The 14,181-nt window shown below is 38.9% G+C and overlaps 1 protein-coding gene across 1 annotated transcript in view; it reads right to left on the bottom strand.

Moving 5' to 3' along the window:
• rad50 (DNA repair protein rad50) overlaps positions 1 to 14,181 on the bottom strand; it is a 266,867-nt gene that overhangs the window by 23,904 nt on the left and 228,782 nt on the right. Inside the window, exon 26 of the mRNA XM_067142492.2 lies at positions 2,347 to 2,480. Within this exon, the coding sequence (XP_066998593.2) occupies positions 2,347 to 2,480 (134 nt within the window). The remainder of the gene's footprint in view (positions 1 to 2,346; positions 2,481 to 14,181) is intronic.

The raw sequence follows: 14,181 nt of genomic DNA, 5'->3' as shown, positions 1-14,181 counted from the left end.
TTTGAGGTGATTATGATTCTGAAACCTTTTTCTCTTTGTAACCTTTGTAACTTAAATATTTTCTCCATCTAGTCACCTCAGTAATACAGGCTTAGCCTCTGTAACTTCGGACCATAAGCCCAAATAGGGTTCTTAGCTTTTCGTTTCAATTTTCAAGGAGCGCAAGTATCCGCCTCCACACTTTTGATTTTCGGGCCAGTAACTTTAACCTGTTGTTTTTCACCAAGGCCTTGTAGAATGGTTATTCGATACCCCTGTTAAACTCTATTTCATTTCTTTTATGTAAAGATGTTAGACTGTTGAGCATATAGGACAGTGAATACTGCTTGAATTTGTAAAATGTAGGTTGTGCCTTTGATAGGCCTGGACGTTTTTGGAAAAAGGTTCCTAAGTGTAAATTTTATAGAGCATAGATGCTCTTTCTATTAAGGTAAAGGTGTTCATTGTAAATGTTGAATGGTGCCTTTGGAAGGCTGGAATGGTGTAATGTTTGGAGAGTAGTTTCCTAGATCATTTTCCTGGAGCAAACGTGCTCTTGTCATTTATTATATTACTTCTATATCTCATGTTTGTACCTGAAATCTTGTTTTCACTTAGTGAACTGTTTGTTAAAATTTAACATCTGGAAAAAAAAAAAGCTCTAATTTTAAAGCTTTAAATGAATCTTCTGATTGTCTTGTATCGACCCATTCATGCCCGCACCTCTGTGATCCACACAAACACCATTTGCAACCTCTGCGCAAAGCACTGACAAGGTTTAACTGTATAAACATTACAATTTGAAAAAAATTGATGCGGATGATAGTCCACTTTCTGAAAGATTTTGATGTTGTCTTTATTAGAAAGGAATTTCACCTTTTCTGTATCCATACCTAGGCTATCACTGGACAAAATAATATGAACCACGCTAGTCAAATTCACACGATTATGTTCCGAATCCAAACAAAGGCTACTGTATCACGCTAAAAAACTTCACTGTACCACTCAACACAAAATAAATTTCTAACTTCTGAATGGAATACAAGCACAAATAGGCTCACTTTTTCCATAATCATGCAAATGTGACAACGGATCTTACCCAAGTTGGAAATCACGTTTGTTTCACAAGGGATGACAACATTTTCAGGGCCAGGAAAAATGTGATCGTACTAAGTAGTAATAGCGAAAACTTGTGATGTGATAAGAGAGGTATGTTTATATAGATTTAATACGATGAGAATCAAGACTTCCAATTTATGATGTGCTAAGTGTGAAAACGTGTTAATGAGGACCACACTGACGAGGTTTAACTGTATAAACATTACAATTTGAAAAAAATAGGAACAATATATCCCTATAACGTGGTTTATATATTCCTATATACTACAGTTTATTTGCAATTATGTTTTTCCTTTTTTTACTAACTTTCTACACATGTATCTTTATTTTACATTTATTCCCCTTTTCTGTATTTATCTAGCTTTCTTACTGTACACTTTCTGCATCAAGACCAAAGATGTGTCAATGTGATCCCTCACAGAGTGTTGATGCCCGCCCTCATGATGAACCTGGAAACGAGAAATGAGCTCAACAGGGGCTGAGAAGAGATGGATGCAGAAAAACGGAATGATGAGGAGAGTCCATCTATTCGAAGACGGCAGTGTATGAAGACTGTTCTTGTCTCCTCTTTCTGTTGCTCTTTCTACCTGCCACTGTGCGAGTCGACTTGCTGTTGTGTTTATCCTATTAGGTATTCCTTTTCTTGTTCCAGTAAAAATTGATGCCGAGTTATGTAAGCTTTATAACAATGTAAGGAAGTAGAAATGATGAAAATCTTAGTTGTAATTCATTTTAGAAGAGAGATGTGTTCATTGCGATGTTCAGAGATCCACCAGTCTGCCCCCAGAAGAACATTTACTTTTATAATCTAATGAAAAGTAGCATACAGCATTCACCACTGCTGAAGTAGCTAGTAGCATTGCTATTGGCTAATATAAAATACGTTGTGATGTCATTCGTAGGAACGATGAGAATTAAATTCTGTTACTAACCCCTCCAGAATATCAGCGCATTTTCTATGGCAGTGGTGCATACTGTCCGCATGGCAAGAAAAATGTAAGTTAGTAGCTGAAACCTATCTTTGTATATCCAGGCCAAACTCTGTCGGCAAACTTATCTTAGTTCCTAAGAAGACAGGTTGGCAGCCTTGTGCACCGCCCTATCACATTGTCCGCAAGAAGGAAACAAACGACAGTCATTGCGTGCACAGATGTTTGCGATACAGGTACTAATGTTCCTATCTCTCTATAGACTTATGACTTTATACCATAAAAAAGTAAGGTAAGGTAAGTAATGATCAGTACTCACTCTGCCAAGGCTCTTGCCAAGCTCTTGATATTCTCGTGATCTAAATTTGTTGTAGGTTCATCAAGGGCCAATATGCTGCAGTGGTCACTGAGTGCTTCAGCTAATGCGATACGTATTATCAAAGAGGCCAAGACCTGGAAATTAAAGAAGCTATTTATTAAACTGTTTCTTACAAATCCTTCATGTAGTGGCTAGCATTAATACAATGTACAACAAATTAAATTTGGACTCAACATAAAAATAATTTATTTATTTATTTATTTACAAAACTGCCTCCCAATGGAGGTAGCCCCAAAGGAATCAGTATAACCACAAGACGACGACGACGACGACAACAACAACAACAACAACAACAACAACAACAATAATAAAAAACCAGAATGTCTTTATGGATAAGAGATGCTAATTTTGAACAGGAAAACAGACAATGAAAAACATTGAGAAAAAGGAACAAAAAAATCATAAGGAAAATTGTAGGCCCAAAACTCACCAACGGACAATACCAACTTAGAGGCAGACAGGAAATCAAACAATACAGAAGTATTCATGGTGACACGAAAAAACGCAAGGTAAGATGGTCATATTAAAAGAATGCATCCAGACACACTTACTAAACAAATAGTCAAATTCTATGGAAATAGGAGTAAAGCTAAAACAGACACAATGAAATCCATACCTGCCAACTTTACAAAACCAAAAATCAGGAGATTTTGATATGAAAATCAGGAAAAATCAGGAGATACAATTGGTCAAAACTGCTTATTCTACATGTCTGGCACAATACTGTACTATGATATATTTATAATACTTATATTGTCTCAAAGCCCGACTGTTGCTATACGAGGCTACAAGGCTAAAAATTACACATCTCTATTCCCTCACAGGAAGTATGTGAGTGAGATGATCGGTCTCTGATAAGCCTTCCGAAAATAGTATGAACTCATGCTCCACACGTGTGAATCAGTCATGCACTTAGATGCCATTACTTAGCAAATGCATAGATTAATATATTGCAGCAAGCGCCCGCGCGATTATGCGAAGCACAATGTTATTTGTATCAAATAACTGACGTACCCGTGTTTTGCTACAGAATTCTCAGAAAGACTGTCCTTTTATTTTTCCCAAATGTAGTCAACATAGGCCATTACAATGACGTCAGTATGAATGTTGTGATTAAAAGCAATGCTGTCATATGAAATATTTAATAAAATGAAAAACAGCACATTTTCTCACTTTTAACGAAAAGTACTATGGTATGTTATTGGATATTATCAATTTTCCAGCGAACTCATTCCTGGTTGCCAGCGTTTCGCCCCAGTGTGCTAAGTTGGGCTCATCAGTTGGTAACTAGCACACCCACCAAGACACACGATCTAACAGTTGAAAGTTCCAGAGCTAGAATGACCAGGCTGCATACAGCTGCGAACACTCGTGTGTCATTATTCTGTTCAAGTGTGCACACTGCTCATTCCAAACACAGCCTCAGAGTAAGTATCGAATAGCTGGAATACTATGATGATCCAGTGTGCTAAACAAGAGAGAGATCTAACACCCCAGCTACTTCCCACCAATATTCAGACAGGCTGCTATACTCTGTACACAGCAGTAATCCCATCTATCAGAGATAAATGTCATCAGAATGCACAAAGCATATCACAACAAACAACGGTCAATGTAATGTTATTATTTATCAATTTTATGCAGGCCTACACATTTAGTTTTCTTCCGACTCTGTGATATTAGAGCATCTAATGTAAAGTGAGTCGTCCTTTCTTTCATGACTTTCTTTCTTTCTTTCTTATAATCATCTTCACAATTTAATCACCATCACCACCAATATTATTATTGTCGGTATGGTAAAACTGAATAAGACATAAATAATCGAAAATTGTATTCTCTAAAACTTTTGTTATGTAGTACTTTTCGATATGACCAAAAAGATAGGCACCAGTATTTAAAAATGAAATTTTTGGCACCTTCCCCTAAACTACTATTTCAAACAGGGTGAATAAAATTATTTATAGTGTGGACTGTAGCTCCTTATTCCCTTACTTTACATACTGATTTTCATTAAATTCTGTTCACCCATTTTCTCATAACGGTACATTGGTGCTGATATGCACTTACCAACAAAAATCCAAATTCATGTTTATCTCTGTTATCATAGCCAGTACGGTAAAAATGTATAAGACATAAATTATATGAAATTCAATAATATATAACTTTAGTTACGTAGTGTTTATCGATAGTGCCAATAACAACATAAATATTTGAGAATAAAATATTAGGTTTTCCCCTAAACTACAGTTTCAATCAGCGTAAATAAAATTATTTTTGGCCTAGATTGTAGCGACTTCTTCCCTTACTTTATATCCCGATTTTCATTAAATTCTCTTCATCCGTTTTCTCGTGATGCGCGTACATACATACAGACAGAAATTACGGATAATTAAAACATGCATTTCCTCTTGTTACTGTGGTCACGATCGGTACAGAAATATCATTCTTTTTAAATTCTGCGCAATATACAGACAAAACTCTTATTTTATTTATACTGAGATAAATTAAAATTAATCAGAATTGTCTCCAAATGGCTCCTAAAATCTCTAAAAAAAAGTCGCTAGTTGCTAACATTGAAATTCTCTCATTAAATTACTAAAAAAAAACTCCATATCTAGCGACTAGTCTCTAGAATAGACTAAAATGACGCAAACGAACACGAACATAGCACGCGAGAATGAGATTGACAATTGATATACGCGTCGCGATATACAGGTTTCAATAAACATCGCACATTTGCGCACATTTCTCACATTAATAAACGCTGATATTTCCTTTGAAGGCGGCCAGTGAGCGAAGGACTCCCGGCCACTGGCGTAAAAATGCTGAAATGGCAGGATTTGAAAACAAATGTTTGAAGTTTATCAAAAAATAACCTAAAATTGGGAGAAATAATAGAACAATCGGGAGGCAGGAAAAACTGTCAAAAACTGAGAATCTGCCGCCTAAATCGGGAAAGTTGGCAGGTACAGAAATGGATTGGTGAAATTAAAACCGATCTGAAATAAGCAGGAATTACTCCAGCAATGTCCAAAACAGGGTAATTTTCAGATCCAAAATTCACAAATGGCAAGTTGACCAAGAGGAAAGATCAAAGAAGAAGACTGGAACAACCTGGTCTGAAGACACACAGGAAGCCCACAGTAAAAGTATGAAAGAAATATGGGCACAGAGGAAGGCAAATGCACTCCTTTAAGTACTTTGCATAGTCTTAATGGGCTCATTTGCATGTATAAAGTAATAGGAAGAAAACATTATAATTACAATATTAACAATACAATAGTATAAAATTAAAATTCAGGAAACTCAATCGTCAAAAATTACCAGTGTTTCGCCCAGAGTGCGGCATGGGCTCATCAGTTGGATACCGCACTGTTTCCAAGACACTGGCCGGCTAGCACACCGGTAGTGACACCACTGCAAGCCATACATGTGATAAGCACAATGCAGTGCCGACGTACTAGGGGAGAATTGCATCTCCACTTGCTATATTGCCCTCCTGGGCTGGCATGACCAAAATATGGCTTCCGATTGAGATAGCTAAAATTAAAATTCAGGAAAATCAATCGTCAAAAATTACCAGTGTTTCGCCCACTGATCCAACTGATGAGCCCATGCTGCACTCTGGGCGAAACACTGGTAATTTTTGACGATTGATTTTCCTGAATTTTAATTTTAGCTATCTCAATCAGAAGCCATATTTTGGTAATACAATAGCATGACATAAAATGACACCCAGAGGTGTGGATTAAGATGGTGATTTAGAATATAACAACTCTTCTTTAGGACTATCGTCACTATCTCATCTAATAATAATGTTATTGGTTTTATGTCCCACTAATTACTTTTATGGTTTTCGGACAACTATCTCATCTCATACGGAAGTTGGAATGTGACATTTTTTCAAAATTCCTAATACAGTAGAATCTCGATTATCCGACGTAAACGGGACCTGGAGTACGTCGGATCACCGAAAATGTCGGATAATACAGAATAACTTTGAAAATTAACTGAAACAAACAGGAAGACTAAAATAATGACATGTTTTACGGTGCTCTATTTATTGAATTACCAATTCAATTGTACAGTACATGCAGTATTAAACGAAAACATTCCAGATGTCTTACGAAAAGAAACTTTTCTCCACAGATATTAAGCTACCTAATACCGTACCGTTTTTGCCACCGATCACGCCACCCAGCACTGGCAGGGAAATTAGGGTCCTCTTCATTAAACTCCTTCTGGAAATACACAGCCTTTTCCTACAGAATGGTGCCAGATATTGGCAGGCCCTTTTCCCGGTGTTGAGATACCAAAGAAATAGTGCTTCACTTACTTTTTCGTACTGACATTTTTTCATTGTTTTTCTCTGCTCTGGTAGAGCACAACTTTTCAATTTCTTCCCTCTGTTTTTTCCAGTCTCCCACTGTAACACGTCCAGCACCATAATCTGAAGCCACATTTTGAAGAATTTCCCCTTTGTCGAGTCTCTTTAATGCACTCAATTTGTGTTGCATAGAAACAGTCACTTTCTTCCATTTACTCGCCATACTCACAGAGGATATGAAAACTGTAACATCCGCACCCAACCAGTACTACAATGACTGAAGACTCACTGCACCTGTCCTTGAGAAAAACCCAGTCCTACCGCCAGCGTTCAGGCCAGTGCTTGTCCCATGGTCGCACCCTCCACAGCGGGTGTGCCTGAATTTAATCTCCACCAAAAGTTGAAATTAAGTCTGACAGTGTCGGATAACACGGAATGTCGGATAAGCGAAGGTCGGATGAGCGAGACTCTACTGTAAATAAAAAATAAAAAACGAGGTACAGTCGCTCAAGAAAACGAGTGCATGGTAATGTATGTTCCTTGCATTTAATATTTTATCACACTTATTCTAATTACAGTTGAACCTTTTGTGGGCATGTAGACTGGACAATGGAGCACTGGAAGACAGTTCGTTTCTCTGATAAGAGTTATTTTCAAGTGCAGGGGCAGAAGGTTTGAATATGTGCGCCGAGTGGAAAATGAGGCAACAACTTCACATCATTTGCAACAGGCCCTAAAACACCCCGTGCAAAAGATATTTTGGGGGGTTTCACACATGAAGGATTGGACCTTTAGTACCAGTTAAAGGGATGATGAAATCTGACCAGTACATCCAAATACTGCAAAGAAGAGTTGTTCCTGAGCTCCAGAAGAGGTTTCCAGACGGTGATGGACTTTTTCAGCAAGATCTGGCTCCTTGCCATACTTCAAAGAAAGTGAAAAAATTCTTTCAGTGAGAACAATATTCATGTTTTAGAGTGGCCAGGAACTCTCTTGACATATATCCCATAGAAAACTTGTGGGCTATTTGCAAAAGGAGACTCACAAAACTGGACTGCTCCCCAAGGTACGCATGACAGAGTCTCTAATTAAAGCGTGATTTCATGATGATGAACTTAAAAATATGTGCTCAAAGCTTGTGGAATCAATGCCAAATTATGCGAAAGAACTTATAAAACACAAAGGAGGACATATTAGCTATTAGAAGGTATTCAAAGTATATATTATGTAAATAAAGGAAAAAATTACTTTATTGCTTCATTCCAGCGTCAAGAGTTGAAATGAAACGGCGTATGGCTTTTAGTGCCGGGATGTGTCCGAGGACTTCAGCTCGCCAGGTGCAGGTCTTTTGATTTGACGCCCGAAGGAGACCTGCGCGTTGTGATGAGGATAAAATTATGATGAAGATGACACGTACACCCAGTCCCCGTGCCAGGGGAATTAACCAATTACGGTTAAAATTCCCGACCCTGCCGGGAATAAACCCAGGACCCCCCTGTGACCAAAGGCCAGCACACTAACCATTTAGCCATGGAGCCGTACATCAAAGGCTTAATAGAAGTATACGATATTTACGTCTTTTGTCAGGTTTTGGCCAGTGAAGTTCTTGATAGTAAGGAATTATATGCACATCATAGCTTAAGTTAAATATTAATCTGAGGCAACAGTTGAAAGCTCGCTGCAGTTTCATGATTTGTTCCTTAGTTCCGTCAACAACAATTACATCACAATAGTTAAGGATAGGAAGAATTAAAGGCTACACTAGCCTTTGCCACATATCTGGTGGCAAGACATCTGTTTCTTTTTAAAGGATGAAGCAAAGCATCCTATAATCATGTTATATAATCATTGAAATAATTCTCTATTTTCAGGAATAAGATTAAATATTGGTTATTTCAGAGACATTGTACTGATGATTTTTTTAATATAACAGGTTTGCAATTTCACAAGACCAGTACATGAATCACACAACTGCCGGGCCTGCAGAAAAATCTCTGTAATCATGAACTACCATTATAAGCAATCCATCAGCTTGGTTTCCAATAATAATAATAATAATAATAATAATAATAATAATAATAATAATAATACGAGGGCCATCCGGAAAGTAGTACCCGTTAGCTCCGCATGAAGCGCTGACGACTCGGGTAGCCGCTGGGCAAGGTCAGACTGCGTCAGTGGCTTGTCGCCTGCTCTGTGTGAAATTGCATGACGCTAGCATTGCCTGTGTTGTGTCTGTGATCGTTTAAAATGTTTAAACAAACTGAGAACCCCACCAGTTGTGAAGTGAGGGCCACGATTAAATTTCTTAAGGAAGTGTAGGTGGTAAGAACGGTAGGGGTAGACCAAGGTATGAATATGACAAGCAGATTAGAGCAGAGGTAGGATGCAGTAGTTACGTAGAAATGAAGAGGTTAGCACAGGATAGGATAGCATGGAGGGCTGCATCAAACAAGTCTATGGACTGATGACTCAAACAACAACAATGCACGAAACGTTTGACCTTGTGATATTCATCGCCAATTAACGGAAGTGTATGGAGACAATGTGATGGACGAGTTGTCTGTTCGGTGCTGGTGTCGCAACTTCAACCTGGGGAGGGGGAATACACACGACGAGGAGCGTTCAGGGAGACCATCTGTCATTACAGACCAACTGCTGAGCGCAGTAGACGAATGCGTGAGGAACGATCGGCGCGTCACAATTGATGAACTCTGTGAACATTTTCCTAATGTGTCTTGAACAACTGTTCATGAAATTGTCAAAGACCATCTGCATTATTAAAAAATCTGTGCAAGGTGGGTCCCTCGCACGCTTACAGAGGAACATAAAACCAAGCGTATGGCTGCAGCACTGACATTTCTGGGATGTTATTCTGATCAAGGAGACTCTTTTCTGACTTGCATCATTACTGGGGACGAAACATGGGTTTGTTATGCATCACCTGAGAGTAAACGACAGTCAATGGAGTGGCATCATGCTCATTCACCAACCAAACCAAAAAAATTCAAGGCAGTTCTGTCCACCAGGAAACTCATGGCAACCGTTTTCTGGGATCGCCAAGGTGTGCTGCTCATTGATTTTATGGTAATGCTAATGCGTATTGTGAAACATTAAAGAAATTACAGTGGGCAATACAAAATCGACGGCGAGGTCTATTGTCTGCAGGCGTCATTCTCCTTCATGACAATGCCAGGCCTCATGCAGCTGCGATAACACAACAACTTTTGCAGCAATTCGAGTGGGAAATCTTCGAACATCCCCCGTATAGCCCGGACTTGGCCCCTTCGGATTTTCATCTTTACGAAGCTTAAAGACTTTCTGGTGGGAAAAAGATTTGACAGCGATGAAGAACTTAAATGAGCCGTGACTACGTATCTCAATATGCTGGCGGCGGAGGACTATGACGCTGGAATACAAAAACTCGTCCCACGTTATGACAAATGCATAAATTTGCTTGGAGATTATGTGGAGAAGTAATGTAAAGTATGCTCTTTCCAATAAAAATGTGTATATTTGTTAATATTTACTCCTGTGTCTTTATTGCGCAAACCACTTTCCGCATGGCCTTCGTAATAATAATAATAATAATAATAATAATAATAATAATAATCATCATCATCATCATCATCAACATCGTATGGCCTCAGCTACCGTGTGCAGACATTTCAATTTGATGCCATCTGGCTGTCTGCTCATCAATTTCGACGTTCCGTTTTACTCTAGGCCTACTAGATGGCAGACTGGTTGAACCGAAACTCTCTCGGGCATCTATGGCTGAGATTTAATTAATTTTGTCAGGTAAACACCAAATGTGTCACCAGAAATCTTTTACATGTCGACATTTGTTTTCCAATAACCAAGACAGACATGAATACAGCTGAACAGGTACCATGCTGGTCAAGAAAAGTGCAAGTATTTAGAGCACAACTGGGGTTTCCCAGCGCGAAGGTGACAATGAAGTACCGGTACCCTATTGCTAAGTGTGTTTTACTTTTGTTTTACTGTTTTACTGTGACATTTCAGACATGGACTGTTAGTTGTGTCTATTATCCGGTTGAAAATCTCGTTGAAATAATGTGTGAAGTAGGCCCCTTCGGGAACTTAACGAGTTGTTTCTATCATAGTGTAAGAAACATGTTATGGGACAAAGATGTGCCAACGGAAGCAAAGGATACTATGTACAAGATGTATTACGTACCCATAACAACTTACGGAGCAGAAACTTGGACAATGACAAAGAAGGATGAGAGTCGAATACAGGCAGCCGAAATGAAGTTCTGGAGGAGTATGATACAGAAGAGTAGAAGAGACGCAGCCGAAATGAAGTTCTTGAGGAGTATGATAAAGAAGAGTAGAAGAGACAAAATAAGGAATGAGAAAATCCGGGAAGAAATTGGAGTGGAAAAAATGAATGACAGAATAGAGAAGAGCCGACTAAGATGGTTTGGGCACGTAAAGCGAATGAGCGACAAAAGAATGCCAAAAAAGGTGATAGAAATGCAAATCCAAGGAAGGAGAGGCCGTGGACGACCACGATTGAGATGGAAGGATACCATCCAACGCAGCATTATAGAAAGAAACCTGGACTGGGACACAGTGTTGGAGGAGGAGTGGTGGAAAGGCCAAAGAAAGTGGAGAGGAACCATATTTGCCCCTACCCGGCTACAGCTGGATAAAGGGAAATAATGATGATGATGATGGGGTTTATACAGGAACAATCCATGTGACTGTGATACAGTCCAGATAGGAGAATACCAGTGGCGAAACTACTTGGAATCATTTGAGGCAATGCCTACCCTAAGAAATACGATTAAACATATATATCGTAACAAATTTATCTGTTGTTATTGTGTTAAATCAACAATAATCTCTCTTAGATATGTGCTACATGATGACAGCAGATGATGTGCTTCGCTGATTGCACCGCTAGATGGCGACAGCAGACTACTTGTTCTTACAGGGAGGCAGTCTATAATTTGTCTCACTCAGGACTTTTTGTTTTGTTTCCCTTCAGTCAGCTTGTAGACTGGCGTGGGGTGGTGGAGGAAAGATAGGTTTACCGCCCGCACTCCTCTCTCTGCAAGGTTAAGACCCCAGAGAGGCAAGCCTCCTGTGCTATTTGAGAGCGTGGTAACTCCCAGCGCGAAGGTGACAATGAAGTACCGGTACCCTATTGCTAAGCGTGTGTTTTACTTGAGAATTAGTAAGCAAGACGTGCAATATTGGCTTTATTTGTGACATTTCAGACATGGACTGTTAGTTGTGTCTATTTTTTTAGCTAGGGGCTTTACGTCACACCGACACAGATAGGTCTTATGGCGACGATGGGATAGGAAAGGCTTAGGAGTTGGATGGAAGCGGCCGTGGCCTTAATTAAGGTACAGCCCCAGCATTTGCCTGGTGTGAAAATGGGAAACCACGGAAAACCATTTTCAGGGCTGCCGATAGTGGGATTCGAACCTACTATCTCCCGGATGCAAGCTCACAGCCTGCGCACCTCTACGCGCACGGCCAACTCGCCCGGTAGTTGTGTCTATTATCCAGTTGAAAATCTCGTTGAAATAATGTGTGAAGTAGGCCCCTTGGAGAACTTAACGAGTCTTTTGAACTCTTTAAAACGTAAGCCGTTCTCATCTTGGACTTACGAAGAGAAGTGTGAAACCAAAAACGAAGGATGTATGCCTAATTTGGATATTAAGTACTCTGACAGTAAAGTAGCGGGAACATTTCAATTTTCTTGGTATACGCGATATTCATGGTTAACAGCCTGTTCTGAAAGCAAGAAGCTTTTTTGTTATACGTGTGTTTTGTTTGGTGGTGAAAAGGAATGGGATTTTAAATGGGGTAATTGGTACAAAAACTTTCTTAGAAAAGCAGAGAAACATCAAAATTCAAATCAACACTTTATATGAAGGTGCAAGATTTCAAGCCGTTAAACATAACAAAGCCGTGAAACAAACTAGGCTTGTTGTTGAGAGACTTGTTGACAATGTGTGTTTTCTTGGGAAACAGGAGCTTAGATTTCGAGGTCATTTTGAAGGGGAAGACTCGACCAACAGGGACAATCACCTAGAGTTGTTAGATCTTCTTTCAAAACAGGAACAGTACATTCGAGATCATCTCCAGTCCACATTGGGCTTTAAAGGTACAACAAGCGAAATACAGAATTAATTGAGTCTGTAACTGACATAATTCAGGAGGCAATCAAAGCAGAGTTAGATTCTTGTGATTTCATTGGTATTCAGGCAGATGAGACCGTAGATGTATGAAACAGATCTCAAGTTAATGTAATATTCCGGTTCTGCTCAAAACAGGGTTCCACAGAAAGATTCAAAGGCTTTCATGAAGTTTCGATTGATAAGACTGCATCAGGCTTATCAGAATAAATTGTCGATACTCTGCGAAAGTAGGGAGTGATTGATAAAGTTGTATGTCAAACATATGGCAGGTTCTCCACAATGGCAGGAAGGCATGGCGGTGTTCAGCATTAAGTTTCGTTAAGCAAGTTTGCCAAGGGCAATATTTCTACACTATTATGCCCACAAGTTAAACATCGTTCTTCTCCATTGCTCCAAAACAATAAAATCAGTCAGGCTCTTCATTCATAATCTGACAGCGTTTCATTCATTTTTTTAGTAGGTCCTCAAAAAGAGCTCATCTTCTGGAATACAAAGGACTGAGACTTCCACAAGCATGCGCTACTCATTGGAACTTCCATTCGAGAGCAGTCCACACAATATTTTCACACTATGATGATCCAAGACAGGTTTATGAAGACACTGCAGAGAATGATGAGGGTTGGGACAGTGAGTCGTACAATTCAGCTGTTGGGTTGCTTGCCATACTCAAGAAGGCCCAATTCATTTATATGCTCTGTCTCTATAGATAATTTTTTTTTTATATATACAGAAAATCTCTTTGCTCTACTGCAACATAAAAGCACTCATGATGTAATTCTGTGTAATACTGAAATTAGAAAAACCACCTGGTATCCTCAAGGACATGTGATCAGAAAATACAGTATTCTCTTGCATTGTAAAATGTCGCAAAATAAATAACGAGATAAATGTAGATGACAGGACATTCCAAATGCTCAAAATGTTAACATATGAAGTTCTTGACACATTAATTATGCAAATGGAAATACGGTTTGACGATTTTGAAAGCATCCAGTTTGTTGAGCTGTTGGATCCAACTCAGTTCATTGTTTACAAAGACAGCTTCCCTGCTATTAAACTGAACAGTCTTTTGAACATTACCCCTTTTTTAATAGGGAAAGATTGGAAAATGAATTGATTAACATTTATTCCGATATAGAGAAACATTTGTCCCCTCAAAAACTTTTACATTATATTGTCCTCAATGACCTCTAACAAGTGTATGTGGAAGTGTCAAAATTGATTCGTTTAATATTAACATTTCCTGTGACCACGGCTTTCTCTGAA

Source organism: Anabrus simplex, chromosome 3, assembly GCF_040414725.1.
Source record: "Anabrus simplex isolate iqAnaSimp1 chromosome 3, ASM4041472v1, whole genome shotgun sequence".
In the NCBI taxonomy this organism is placed as follows: Eukaryota; Metazoa; Arthropoda; class Insecta; order Orthoptera; family Tettigoniidae; genus Anabrus; species Anabrus simplex.
Note: the sequence above shows the minus strand (reverse complement) of the source record. Positions and strands in the feature narration are given on the sequence as shown.